Raw genomic sequence first — 13,905 nt, forward strand, 5'->3', positions numbered from 1 at the left:
AACGGGGTCAAAAAAATTAGGATTTTTCCCATAGTCCCCCAGCAAGCTGCAGGCTGTGGAGTCCAGGATTCAGGTTTCTTCCCTATGTGGCCACCTCATGCTAGAATACGAGGCATCCTGAAATCAATGCTGAAGGCTTGGCTGATAGGAAGGCTGTACTAAGTGATGTATTGTTAAATCTTTGAACTTGAGGCATCAGGTTCTGTTTTCCTTTACAAACCCCATTAGATTCCTTCCCTGTTCATTCAACACACGTTTCCCTGGCTTATTTGATTTTATTTAAAAAACAAAAAACAAAAAACAACTTTTATTTAATATGATTAAAAATAGATACAAATAACAGATTCTTTGTAAAGAGCAGCAACAACCAAGGATTACCCTCCTTCCCTTTGTCCCTTAAAACAGACCCTTTTACCAGGTCCATTTTGTCTCACCCCATTCTGGGACAGGGGTTCATCTCTGTAAAGTGAATAAGATCTGATCTCAAGAGTTGGGGCAGAAAGAGGGATGACCTTTCATCATGGAGACAACTTTGGCCTTGAACAATGAATGAGGCTCCGGAGGAATGCTAAAAGTAGAGCAGAAAAGGGGCAAATTCAAAGGACTGTCACATGGTAGGATTCTTTTTTTTCTTAGGATAACGTTCTTCCTAGCCCTACCTAGGACGACATTGGTGGTTAAAATGCTGCTCCCCAAGCATGTCCTGGCCACCACAAGCTTTCAGACCTCTAAAAAAAGGGGTTTGTGATCTAATGTGCCAGCCCAAGTGTTTCAATCATGAATCGTAGATCCAGCAAGAGGGAGCCCATCGCCTTCCTCCTGCTTTCCCCAGAGAAAAGGAAGGTGGCCCACATCCTTGAAGTCCTCTGACTGCTGAGTGGGCTCAGGTGGCTGGTAAGGGTCTGCCCAGATGTCGACAATCTTGTGCAGGGTGCCAAAGCGCTCCTCCAGCTCTGGTCCCTCACTCTGCATTAGCAGGTTTGCTAGCTCCCTGCTTAGGTCCTGAATCATGTCATTCCGTCCTTGCTTCCCAGGCTGGCCTGTGTTTAGGACCACAACAGGGTCCCGGAGCTCCCCACTGGGCCCCAGGAGGTGCTGGTACCTCTTTTGCCACCGGCGGCACACCATGGTTTCACCCACGGGCTTCTGGCTGGTGTGCAGCAGGGCCAAAATGTGCCGGCAGGGCAGATGATACCATTGCTGAAAGGAACAGCTGCAGCTGCAGCCATCTTTGCTAACCTGGTGAGAGTCCTCTAGCAGCTGAACGTCCACTGAGGAGCCAGCCATGTCCACCAGGTGGGTAGAGTTCTGTACCACCTCCCACTCATTATAGCACAGCTTATAAGCCAGTTCAGAGCCACTCTGGTGCAAGGTGTCCAGCATGCCACCCCAGGAGAGCTGCACCTGTGGCTCCTGCTGCAACTGTGCCTGCTGTGGGTATGGCTTTGTTTCTTTCACAGGGAGCCTGGTGAGGCTCCCTCCACAGATTCCAAAAGCCTTCTTGGACTTTGGTGGCATGCTTGCTGGCCGGGTTCTCTTTAACTTGGGAGGAGCTGTGGGCAAGTTCTTCACACCTTTGGTATTAAAGAAGTCTATGTAATCCACAAAGCGGAGGATGCAGTCCAGCAGGGACTGCTGTTCCCGAAAGAGGCTTGACACTTTGCTGGTGATGACATCTAGGCTGTCCATGTAGGTGTTACACGCGTGCAGGCCCTTCCTGACATGCATGTACCACAGCAGTTCACAAGAGAACCAGTGGGCCTGCAGGAAGCTGAAGAGTTCCTCATCTAGTAGGGCTTGGGCCATCTGAGAGAGATTTTGCAGGCTGGCATCAGAAGTGACAAACACAGCCTCCCGCAGGGCTTCTTTCATGAGATTTTTAAAGGATGGATTTACCGAACTACGATGCAACTTCTTCTCCAAGAGTCGGGTTGTATGGTAGATAGAAAGGAGCATGCGAGCGGCAGGAAAGATCTCCTGCAGGACGGCTCGATGAGGGAAGGATGGGTCCACAAAGACCACCTTGATCTTGGGCCAATCTGAGTTGAACTCAGCGAAGATGCTCAGCATCTTGGCCACAGACGTGGCTGTCTCAGCCTTGAGTACAGCAAAATGTACCACTCGACCCTCTCGTTCCTTGTTTTCCACCAAGAAAGCATAGAGGATGTGGCCCTGGGCATTCTCCACCCGGTGCAGCAAGAGATTTTCTGGGAAGCGGATGAATAGGTTGCTCATCTTGCTGCTCTGAAAGCTGAGCCGGTCCAGGTCTTGGCTGTTGCCTACACTGAGGGAGGCCATGGAACCCTCATCTACCTTAAGAAAGTTCTTCATCACTTTTGCTATCTTGGCCAGGTCAGAAGGAGTGATGCCCTCCTGCTCTGGCTTTGAGGCTGCTTGGACCTTATCTAAGCAAAATGATGGTTCAACCAGGGACTTTTCAGCCCCGTTAGGATCTTTCTTCAATGTGGGCTGTGCAGGCTGGGGTTTCTGCAGGCACATTGTCTTTTGAGATTTGCCACCAGTGTCTCCTCCAGGACCCGCAGTTTTAGAGTCAACATGTATATGCTGGGTGTTGAGTTCACTGATAAATAGCCTATCCAGCTTCTCATTGTACTGCAGAAGCAAGTAGGCTGGGCACATGTCCACCTCTGGTGTTCTCTTCCTGTTTGACTGGGTTCGAATACAGACAAATTTCACCTGCACATATCTAGGGAAGGTAGAGGTGACAATGAGAAAGGTGCTCATCATCTCCTTTCTCTTTTAAGACAAGGCTTTGTAAGGACTTACAGTGGCTGATCTATTTCCTGGAGACCACAATACAATATAGGATGCAGGATAGGAAGATATAAGTTCACTCTCCAGGCCCAAAGTAAACGACTCTTCAAGACCCTGTCTAACTAAAACTCCCTTTATTTTCATCTACAGCAGTTCTAAGCCCCAACTCCTTTCATTCACTCTCCGTTGCCCATCTGCAGCTGCCAACAATTCACTCTGAGGCAAGACACAAGGGAAAATAGATATGACGCAGTAGAGCGCCTAGCTGATCACTTACTATTTAAAGTGTCCCCTCCATTCCTGCCTTTTGGGAGCCTTTGCTTCCTCCAGACAGCAAAGATAAAAATGGCCTTTAGGGGTAAGGTTGTGTCTGGGCCTCTTCTCTAAGAGGGAAGATCTCTGTTCATCTTTCAATGAAAGAAAAATGTCCACATCCTAAGAGATTTTGTGAACCCTGGGCTAGATGATCTTTAGAGTCCCTGCTGGCTTTGCCATTCTAGGTGGAAAGTGATGATTTAAAGGAGAAGAGTAATTAAGTTGAATATCTGCTCTTTTTCTCTTCCTATCCCCATTCAACCCAAGCTTCAAAGCCCAAATCAGGTCCCGACTTCTCCAGGAAGCCTTTATGGATGCCCTCAAGCCACAGTAATTGCTCCTTTCTCTGAATTCATAGCATTTATTTAAAATTCTTAAAAATAAAAATAAAATAAATAAAATAAAAGGCTTAGCAGATTCTCTAGATAGCAGACCTAGTGGTTAGACAGTAGGGATGCTGGAGGCTGACTGCTGGATTTGAATTCAGATTCTACCACTCAGAAGTTGTTTGACCTTGGGCAAGTCACTTCATCTCTCTGTGTGCAGTTTCCTCATCATAAAATGAAACTATCTTATTAGGGTTGTTATGAGAATTAAATAAGCCACAGACATAATATTTTAGCCCAGAGCCTGGTTCAGCCTTCTGTTCATTCTAAATAAAAGTCAGCTACTATTATCATAGCTCCTATGCCTTGTGACATTCTCCTGGGTATTTATGCAGAGTATTCCATGTACCTAACAATGCTATTCCTTTAGCAGAGTCTTATTAGAGATCTACTGGATGAATGACTAATGGACCACTGGTGGGTGGAATGTGTCACATCCCTGCCTCCTCAGGGAGAGCCCCGCCCCAACCCAACACCAGGGAAGGGGAAAATAAATCTCAGCTCCTGATGTGACGTGACACAGCCTCAGTATCTCACCAACCTCTTTCCAAACACCCTAATCCAGCTGGTCCTGTTGGCTCACCCTGTGGGGTAAGCTTATAAAAACAGGATATGCCAGGACCGCAATAACAGGGTGGAGGGGCCCAGGGCTGAAAATACCTGCACCTGTTGTGTGCACAGTGCTGGGGTGGCAACACCATCTCCAGCTTGGGACTGGGAAGGAGCTGGAGCAGCCCAGTAGTATGGCAAGGCCAGTGAGGGGTGAGTGACTGCAGTGTGGCCTCTGCAGTCACCAGTGTGTCTGCAGCGTGTCTCCAGCTTCGTTTTCTACCCCCACACCATCTTGTTGTTTTTTATGCCCTAGAAAGACAAACTATATACAGCTTCCCATGTTCACTGTGCTGTGTCTCATCTCTGTGCCTTTGCTCATGTTTGTCTGTCTGGATGCCCTTCCCACCCGTCTTCATCTCAGAGCTTACTACTCATCCTCTAGGACAATGTACACCCATCGCCTTCTCCAGGGAGACTTCCCCAAGCCTTTAGATTGGGCCCTACCCTTCTGCTGGCTCAACATGTTAGTATAGCTCTAGCTCATCAAATTATATTGACTTTATGTGCTCTTAGCACATGTTTGTTAAGCTAGTCCAAAGAAAAGATACTGGTGAATGCCAACCACAAAACCCTTTGTACCTCTCTTGGTTCCATTAATGACTACACCTGCCAGGGTGGAAACCTTGGCATTCGTTTTAATTACTCCTCCTCCACATCTATATCCAATATGTTAAAAGTCTTTTAAATTCTTTCCTACCACTACTACATATATTAAGATTTATATATGCCAGGCTACATGTAAGTCCATAACATGCATCATTTTATACTATGAAAAGGGCTCTATCATCCAAATTTTATAGATGAGAAAACAGGCTTAAAGAGGTTCTCAAGGATGAGAATCTGGGATTTAATCCTTTAGCTAAAACTGAAGGATGTGGGGTTTGAACTAAGCCTGCTTGGCTACAGTCAGTGTAGTTAACCATTATGCTGCCCGCTTTCTTTCAAAATCTCTCTCCTATCTCTGAATTCTCCTTTTACTCTCCTCAATTGACTCTCAATATATTGGTCATTCAGGTTCAATAAATTCCTTAAAGATCTCTACACATACTGTCCTCGTTGGTCATTGCTTTCAAACTTAATGAGCACTAGGTTGAAGCCTCTGTTATTTTTTTTCCTGCTTCCTTTCATCTTTTTTTTAATCGAGATATAACTTCCATACAGTGAAGCACACATTCTTTTGTAAGAATTCTTTGAGCGCTGTAGTTATTTTAATCTGTATTTCTGTCTCCCAGGTTAAAGCATAGACCCCCTTCAAGATAAGGATAGGGTTTTATACAATCATCCCTCAGTATCTGCAGGGGATTGGTTCCGGGAACCTCAAGAATACCAAGATCTACAGATGCTCAGTCTCTTACATAAAATGGCATCATATTTGCAGATAACCTATGTACATCCTCCCGTATACGTTAAATCATCTCTAGATTACCTATAATACAATGTACATGCTATGTAAATAGTTGTTATACTACACTGTTTAGGAAATAATGACAAGAAAAAAAATTTTGTACATGTTCAGTATAGACACAACCATCAAGTATAATAGGCCAACCTACATAGTACATGTCAGCAATAACATAACTTTTTTTTCAAATATTTTTGATCTGTGGTTGGTTGAATACACCGCAGATACAGATACCATACTATGATATGGAGGGCTGATGTACTTTTCTGAATTTCTCTTAGTGCTTATTTCTAAGAGTATTCAACCAGACTCTGGAGAATGAGAGTCAGCCAATGTTGCTTCCTTCAATCTACTCTATAGGTGTTTATAACTGTGTCCCCAGTGTATTGTGGCCCCAGGGTACCCCCCAGTGCCTGGCCCTGCACCAGGCACAGACTAGGTCCTCTAAACACATACACTGAATGACTGTACGACATACTAGGAAGGTCCCCGAGAGGATTCTGTCAGATGACTTGGCTTCTAGTCCTAGCACTATTACTCTTACTAACTGTAACTTTGGATAAGTCTTTTGTTTAATTTCAAACATTTACTAAGTCCTACTATGTACCAAACACTAGTTGCTCAGAAGGCTACAGACACAAATTAGTCTCTACTCTCAGTCTAGTGAGCAGAGAGATTATTAAATAGATGGCCAGTAAAGTCAAGATTAAGAGAATATTATTATTTTTCAAAGCTTTTAACCTGTATTTATTGACCTGGTGGAGTAGAACATAAAATAAATACAAGAGGACCCAATTCCTCAACCAGGATAAGGGCGGAAAGCCGCAGGCCTGTCTCCTAGAGGATGCTTCTGTTATCAGAGAATGATTAAACAGAGGTACAAGCAATAAATTTATAACCGAATAGCATTCACCCTGTGGGGATTGGAACAGATTAACTAAAGCTTTTGATTCACTTCACATAAGATTTGTGTCATTGTTGGGTGTAAACTGCACCTTAAGCAATGAATAGGATTTTTATAGGTGGAGTAAAGCCATTTTAGACAATATAATTTAAGTGAGAAATGAGACTTGAGACTCGGAATCAGAAGATCTGATTTAAATTCCAGCTTTACCACTTAGTTGTGTGAACTTGGATAAGTCTCTTTACTTCCTCTAAGCCTCCAATTCCTAATTTACAAATATGGAGGTAACAAGAATACCGGTTTAGGAATAATCAGTACCTGAGCCAAGAATAATCGATACCACTAAAAATGAATTTATTTAAAAAGCTGTGACAGAATCTGTTGGTTGCCTGCCCAACATCCCTTAGCCTCCTTCTTTCTTCCTAACAGAAGCCAACTTTATTTGGTTTGCCATTCCTCCCTGAAATAGCTAGGGCTTCAGGCCTAGTCTAAGCCAATTAAGGTAATCTCATTAGATACAGGCAAGGAGACTGGCCCAATTCTGGGCAAAGAGACATACTAGGAAATCTGCAGGAAACCAAGGAAGGCTTTTTCTTCTGGATGTGATGCCTGCATTTGTGCCATGTGGGAAGCCATCCTGAGGGCAAAGACATGAGGATGGCAGAGTGGAAAGAAGCAAAAAGTCTTGGCCACTGAAACTATCTCCTTCAAAGGCCCACCTCTGGGCTTCTAAGAATTAAGGCATTTTGAGTCAGGGTTTTCAGTTAATTGCAGCCAAAAACATCTCCAGAAACATTTCATAATAAATAATGAGAAAAAAGATTTGAGTGGAAATTTATCTTAAAAAATGAGACTAAAATTATGAAGTTAATACTACATTTAACAAAATATGTTATAATGGTGAATATATGCCAATTCCTGGAATAATCAAAGAATGACTTAAAGTGTCAATTTCTTTTTTCCTGGTATATTTTCCCCAAACACAAGATACTTTTATTTCCTGTCTCACTTTTGCAACATGTAAAGGTTTTACCGAAATATTCCTGGGCTTTATCATTGTTGCCCAAGGGCCTAATTTAATTTTTTGCTATGCAAATCCTTTGCTTTTCAAGTTCCTCTCATATCATCATCCTTGTTGATTTCCCTTCGTTTGTTAATTGGTACAGAGCTGAAGGTGATGTAAGGAGTTCTCTATCATTACTTTCAGGACTTCACCAAGTCCCTACAGCTCTTGGGAGATGTGTAATTTCAGTTTGCAATTAATTTTATTTGCACTGTATTATCCTGATGTTTACCACATCTATTCATTAGCCAGAAACTGATTACTTTGATGGGACTGGTAGGGATAAGCAGGAAGAAATGATTAAGTAGTGACTCATTTTATAAGTGGCCAATGTATTAGCAAGATTTTTGTGTTATGATTTTTGCTTTCCTATGCAACTTTGTGACTATGGATACATGGAAAATGAAAACTCAGATAACAGGTCTTGGTTCAAAGGGTGTGATGAGGATTAAATAAAACAATGCCTGTAAAGTTCTTAGCAGAGTGTCTGGAATGCATCCCAAAAAAGTGTTCAAAAAAGGTAGCTACTACACTGAACAGCAATGGAGAGAGACATTGGAATACTTTATGGATTATTTAAAGAATTTCGATCCCCCAAAAAACAACAAAATGCCCCACAACAGCTATATGTACAAATAGGGGAAGGAAAACTGGGTAAAAATCACAGCACTTCCCCGTTGACTGGGACTTTTGGTCACTGAGTGATAACTCCCACAGAACATTTCTTTGGCTCTTAAAAATACCTACTACTCTCTATCATGTACTACAGTTACAACTTAGGCAAATATTTACTGAGCACTATGTTTCAGCCACTACATGTATTTTCTTATTTAATCTTCACCACATCCTCCTCATTTTACAGAGGAATAAACTGTGTGGCAAAGGTTAAAAGTCTTGTCCAAATTCAAGGGCAAAGCCTGTCTTTCTGACTATAGAGCTCTCACTTACAACCATTATGCTAGCTTTTCCTAATCTTCAAGGAATCACAAACCACCTTTATATCTGCCATAGCCACTCATATAACATTTGCATAATTATTTTCAAATGGTTTTCTTTAGATCAGCTCACTTTATTTATGTTTAGATATTAACATAAATACTTACTGTGAAAATTATCTCACTTGTTGACCAGCATTATGCAAAACTGGTTGTGGGTAACAGCTGCATTCTACTAAATTATCTCCTAAAAACCCTTCCGCTGCCCACCCTCCAGTCCCACAAGAGAAACGCTCATCCCACCAAACCATGTATCATTCAAAAAGCCCGATATAGTCTACTCTGCACAAAGCCAGTGTCCAATAAGAAATCCAAGAATATTCTTCACAACATCCCAATGAATAGTCAACCCGTCTCTGCTAAAGGCCTGAGTGGCACATGAATTCACTTCCTCATCAGCTAGCACAGCCCTCTACTGTCCTCAAGAGTAGAGACCACAAGCGACTCATCTTTGCACTCCAGCTCGATGCCTGGGGGTAAACATTTTACCCCTTACTAGAAGTTTGTGGAAAGAATAAATGAACAAGTGGAATTAAAAAGCTGTTACAACCCAGGGGTTAAGTAGGGTCAGACCTTCGGTTCTAACACCCAGGTGCTTTCTTACAGTTTCTTGAACTCTTACCCCACTCGCTGCTCCAACGTGCCCCTCCTTTCTCCCCATTTTCATTTTTCTGGGCTGTAACTGACCAAACTCAGACTTCTCTGGTTCACACCAGGTGTTTTTGCCAGCCTCAGTCCCTGCTCCTGGCCTTCCCTTTACTGTAGCTATCCTCTCCCTTGCCTTTTGTCCAAGTGTGTCTTGAGCAAACGACACACTGAGCCTTAATGTAAAGCGGAGAGACAGTTCTCTTGACGTTTAACTTCTCTTGGTGCGGTTCCCTATCTGCAAAATAATATTATAATAGCAGTTAATAGTTATGGAATATTTTCTGTGTGCTAGGCACTGTGGTAAGCGCTTTACATGTATTAGCTCATATCAGGAATAACGAAACCTACCTCTGACGAGGCTTTTCTGAGGACCAAGTGCGATGAAGGTGAACGTGCTCTGTAAACTACTTTTCTTTTTTTTAAGGCCTACAGCACCTGGTATTCCTAGGTGGTCCCCCATTCAAGTACTAACCAGGCCCGACCCTGCTTAGCTTCCGAGATCAGATGAGATTGGGCACGTTCAGGGTGGCATGGCTGTAGACATGCTCAGTAAACTAAAATGTCAGGGATGACTTTATTTTTTTCAAATCCAGGGCCTGCACTGGTATAGAGCATCAATCGGCGTTCCCACCCTTCCCACTGGATTCAGGTTCTGTCATTCGCCACCCAGCACTCCAGACGTTTCCACTGAAGTTCTCACTACTGTTTTAAGGAAATAATTATTTCTGTGATTAAAGTTTAATATTTGTCTCCCTGACTGGAGGGGAAGCTCCATGAAGGCAGGGGCCCAATTTATTTTTTTCAGCGCTGAATCTCCAGACACTAGCATAGAGCTGTTTCCAGTTAACAACTATTAAAATCAATTGTAAATTTACAATTGATTTTAATAGACTAAGTGATATGGAATAATCTCCAAAATACAGTGGTAAGTGAAAAAAGCAAGATGCAGAATGACATGTATAAATAGTATGTAGCCACTTGTGTTAAAAAAAAAATGAAAAAGAAGATGCATCAGATGCATATGCACGTACAGGTGTGCTTGTCCAGGCTCAGCACATCTTAGCAAGGTAACAGTGGTTGCCTCCAGATAACACAGTGGAAAAGACACTGACTTTTAGACCCTTTTGTATGGTTTGAAAAACATTTTAAATTATATGACTATATTAACCACTCAAAAACGAATTCATTTTTTAAATCGTTCAACCTTCAAGAATAAAAATAAATGCAACTAATCCCAACACTCCAATCCGCTATCTGAGACCCTCCAATTTCCTTTCCTACTGCTCCAGCATAAATCTTCCTTCTAGCTCAGCAGGTTTCCTCACTGTCCTAAGTACGTGATGTTAACATCTGTACTAACTCACACCATTTCTCCCTCCAGGAAGTTAATCCTCCTGTGGTAGGCAGAATGGTCCCCAAAGATGTCCACTTCCTAATCTCTAGACCCTGTGAATATGATCGGTTACATGGCGAAGGGGAATTAAGATTGCAGATGGAATTAAGGTTGCCAATTAGGTGACTTTTAAAAAAGGAAATTATCCTAGACTATCTGGGTGGGCCTAACATAATCACAGGGTCCTAAAAGTAGAAGAGGGAGGCAGAAGATGGGAGCTGGAGATGAAGATGGGATGCAAGAAACAAGGTGAGAGTGATGTGAGGACTGAATCAGCCATTGCTGGCTCTGAAGATGGAGGAAGGGGACCATGAGCCAAGCATTGTAGGCAGACTCTAGAATTTGGAATAGACAAGAAAACGGACTCTCCTCTAGGGACTCCAGAAAGAAATGCAGCCCTGCTCATATCTAGATTTTAGCCCACTGAGACCTGTGTCTGACTTCTAACTTACAGAACTGTAAGATAATAAATTTATATTTAAACCACTACATTGTGATTTGTTAGAGCAGCAAATAGAAAACTGATTTTTCTCTCTTGTGAGTCTCTACAGCACCAATCACCCTGAATCGCATGTTTAGCACTTGATGACTCATTCATTCAGCAATTATTTAATACCTGCTATGGGCCAAGCCCTGTGCTAGACTCTAGGGATGGTCATCTGAAGGGTGTTTAGGTACAAGTGTGAGATGTTTGGACTATACAGGTAGAATACAAAAAATGGTGAACCAGAGTCCCTCCCTGGAAGAGCTCAGCCAACACATGTAAATCTCTGTAAACTGTATTCCAAAACAACAATATGCCGTTAACAGGAGTAACAGGTGCTGTGACAGCTGTTAACAGGTGCTGTCAGAACACAGAAGAGGATCTAACCCAATCTTCTGGAAGTTAAAGCCTTCCTGGAAAATGTGCTGAAATCTGAAGGAAAAGTAATAATTAGCTAAAACAAAATTTCCCACAAGAGGTCCAAAATGACCTCAGCTTGCACAAGAATATTTATTTTAATAGTTATTTATAAATATATACCACTTGGGGGGCACTATACTGTTACTTCTTACATCTTATTGCTTAGATTGGGTCTAAAATAGGTTTCTTTGAATATTAAAACTGAATTTTAAACTGTTAATTGTAGTACAGGATATATAGTACTGAGATGACAGTATGCCAAATAACTGACATTTGAGGAAAGAGCTAAGCGGATGGGCACGGTTATTTTAACCAGAGGACATGGTAAGTGTAAATACCAAGAAGTTGTGGGCTTGTGACAGGGGATGAGTGTGGAGCAGACCGGTTATGGATGGACACACAGCACAAGATGGAGAGATCAGAAGGGTCAGATGGTCTGCCAAGCCAAGTTAATGGTCTTGGACTTCATTCTGAGGGACATGGGAGGCACTGCATTTATTTGAACTAGACTAAGCATCTCAAGAGCAGGACTTTTTTTTGTATTAGTCTCACTGTTTAGAAAGATGCTATTGGTCATAGGATAAAGTCCAAATACCTCACAATGATACCTAAAAACCCTTTAGGTAAACTGCAGCTGACTTCATCTCTTGCCAAGTATGGTATCCCACACAGTTTCTCAAACATGCTACCTTCTTTCACATATCTGTACCTCCATAGCTCATTTTGCATAGCTCCTTCTGGTCAAACTCCTCCATGCTACTTGATAATTAACCACTGAACTCCTATTCTAGCCCTTTCCATTCATTCATGGCCCAACAGAAACCATTACTTCCAGCATGAAGTCTTTCTCTACTTCCCAAGCATTTGTCACTTCTTCCTCTACACATCTCTTTTAAAGCACATACTAGTCAATTTACCTGAATCCAACTCTATCCTATCTTAAGATCTTTGAGGGTAGGTTGGTTACTTATCCATCCTTCTGTTGTCTGTACCCAGGATAGCACTGGACTTCGGAGTAGGGAAAAGAACATATATCCTGCCTCCCTAGATGAGACCTTTGGCCAAACATCTCAACCCACAGATCTCAAACTCAGATGTACTTTGACACTCACAGTTGGCCCACATTATGTGTGTTCGAATTTGAATTTTTAATTTTTAAAAAGTGGACGAATTCACATAAAGCCTGGATTTCTGACTTGTCTTGCCCCAAATTCTGGCAACACTGGATCTTCATTTTCACATGGTAGCCATCAGCTGGAGTTGATGAGATGGGGCCTGCTCTCCATATTACTCCATTCGCACTTCTGTTGTCCCCAGCACAAAGACCTGGTGTTGGTGGTAATTTCATCATTCTTTTTTCTTATAGTGAAATTAAAATTACACTTTCTTTGACTGGGCTGTTTCGCCTCAGCCCTAAAGGCATTTGAGTTTTCAACCCTTATCTTAGCCTCTAAGCCTGTTTTCTCAAATGGGAAAAATAACATTTATCTATAATTCTCAATACAGTCCTGTGGGGTAAAGCCTACACAGACTAGAGAACGCTGCCTAGGACATGGGAAGTGTTTGAAAACCGGGTTTTTATCTCAGGAGCTCAAGAACTATTTAGGAAACAAATGAATGAATGAATGAATGAATGAATGAACCAACCAACCAACCAACCAACCAACCAACCAACCAACCAACAATTGATCGTGTTACTGCTTTGTAAAGAGGAGACTGATGAAGGAAATGATCGCGAAGGCATTTTTATCATTTGTGAAGGCCATATTTTGTGTCTGGGATACTGCAGGTACTCAGAAAATGGGATAAATTACAGTTATGAATTCCGGAAAAAATGTGAATGAAGGAGTGTGAATGAGTGAAGGTGAAGCGGGTGTACAACATTGATGGCTGTGGAGGTTTTGCTCTCTTTCCAACCAGGCACCCAGCTGGTGCTCAGTGAATGCCTGTTGAATGTTCACAGAAACGAGGGCCCAACTGCACTCCCTCCTCCTCCAGGCCGCCCTCCTGAGGACTGTCCAGCCTCCTCCCCACCCTTCTGCCCTGCCCCTGCCCCGCCCTTACAGGATGTCCTCACGGATGGAGGTGCCATGGTTGAGGTTGTGGAAGCGGACGGAGACGCGGTCCCTGAGAATGAAGGAGCACTTGTTCTCCTTTTTGTAGGCGCTGAAGGACTTCTTGAAGTCTTCGTAGGTCTCGAAGCAGCTGCCCAGCTCCATGGCCGCCTCCTCAGCCCACACCAGGGGCTAGCCCCAAGATCAAGAACAGGGGTCAGAGGTCACACTATGAGGGTCTACAGGCTGGCGCGGACCCAGGATGCTTTCAGGGTCGGCCCCAGCTAGGTTGCCGGCAATGGAGCTCAGGGGGAGCCCTAGGCTTAAGTCAGTCAAACCGACTGCGGGAGTCTTCGCTATTTGACAGAGGGGAAATGACACTCAGCCCTAATTATCCAGTCTCGGGGATCCGACCCCTCACGGTTATGTCCAATCACACACGGGATCCCTAGAC

General features: G+C 43.0%; 1 protein-coding gene and 1 non-coding gene across 2 annotated transcripts; both read right to left on the reverse strand.

Annotated features, from left to right (window-relative positions):
* Nucleotides 1-259: 259 nt before the first annotated feature.
* Nucleotides 260-13,851, reverse strand: ZSWIM3 (zinc finger SWIM-type containing 3). Its single transcript, XM_011369329.2, has 2 exons — nt 13,462-13,851; nt 260-2,707 (listed from the first exon to the last, which is right to left on the reverse strand). The coding sequence occupies exons 1-2, from the start codon at nt 13,614-13,616 to the stop codon at nt 772-774; spliced, it is 2,091 nt and encodes a 696-aa protein (XP_011367631.1). The 5' UTR covers nt 13,617-13,851; the 3' UTR covers nt 260-771.
* Nucleotides 9,524-9,642, reverse strand: LOC111745174. Its single transcript, XR_002782536.1, has one exon. It is a non-coding gene; the product is annotated as a 5S ribosomal RNA (ribosomal RNA).
* Nucleotides 13,852-13,905: the final 54 nt, after the last annotated feature.

This window comes from Pteropus vampyrus, unplaced genomic scaffold (assembly GCF_000151845.1).
Source record: "Pteropus vampyrus isolate Shadow unplaced genomic scaffold, Pvam_2.0 Scaffold147, whole genome shotgun sequence".
Taxonomy (NCBI): domain Eukaryota; kingdom Metazoa; phylum Chordata; class Mammalia; order Chiroptera; family Pteropodidae; genus Pteropus; species Pteropus vampyrus.

What these genes read in the sequence shown, in the direction of transcription:
- ZSWIM3 (XM_011369329.2), bottom strand. Translation starts at nt 13,616, where the DNA reads ATGGAGCTGGGCAGCTGCTTCGAGACCTACGAAGACTTCAAGAAGTCC. An exon ending in TCCATCCGTGAGGACATCCT is followed by an intron (nt 2,708 to 13,461) that starts GTAAGGGCGGGG and finishes TACCTTCCCTAG; the next exon opens with ATATGTGCAGGTGAAATTTG.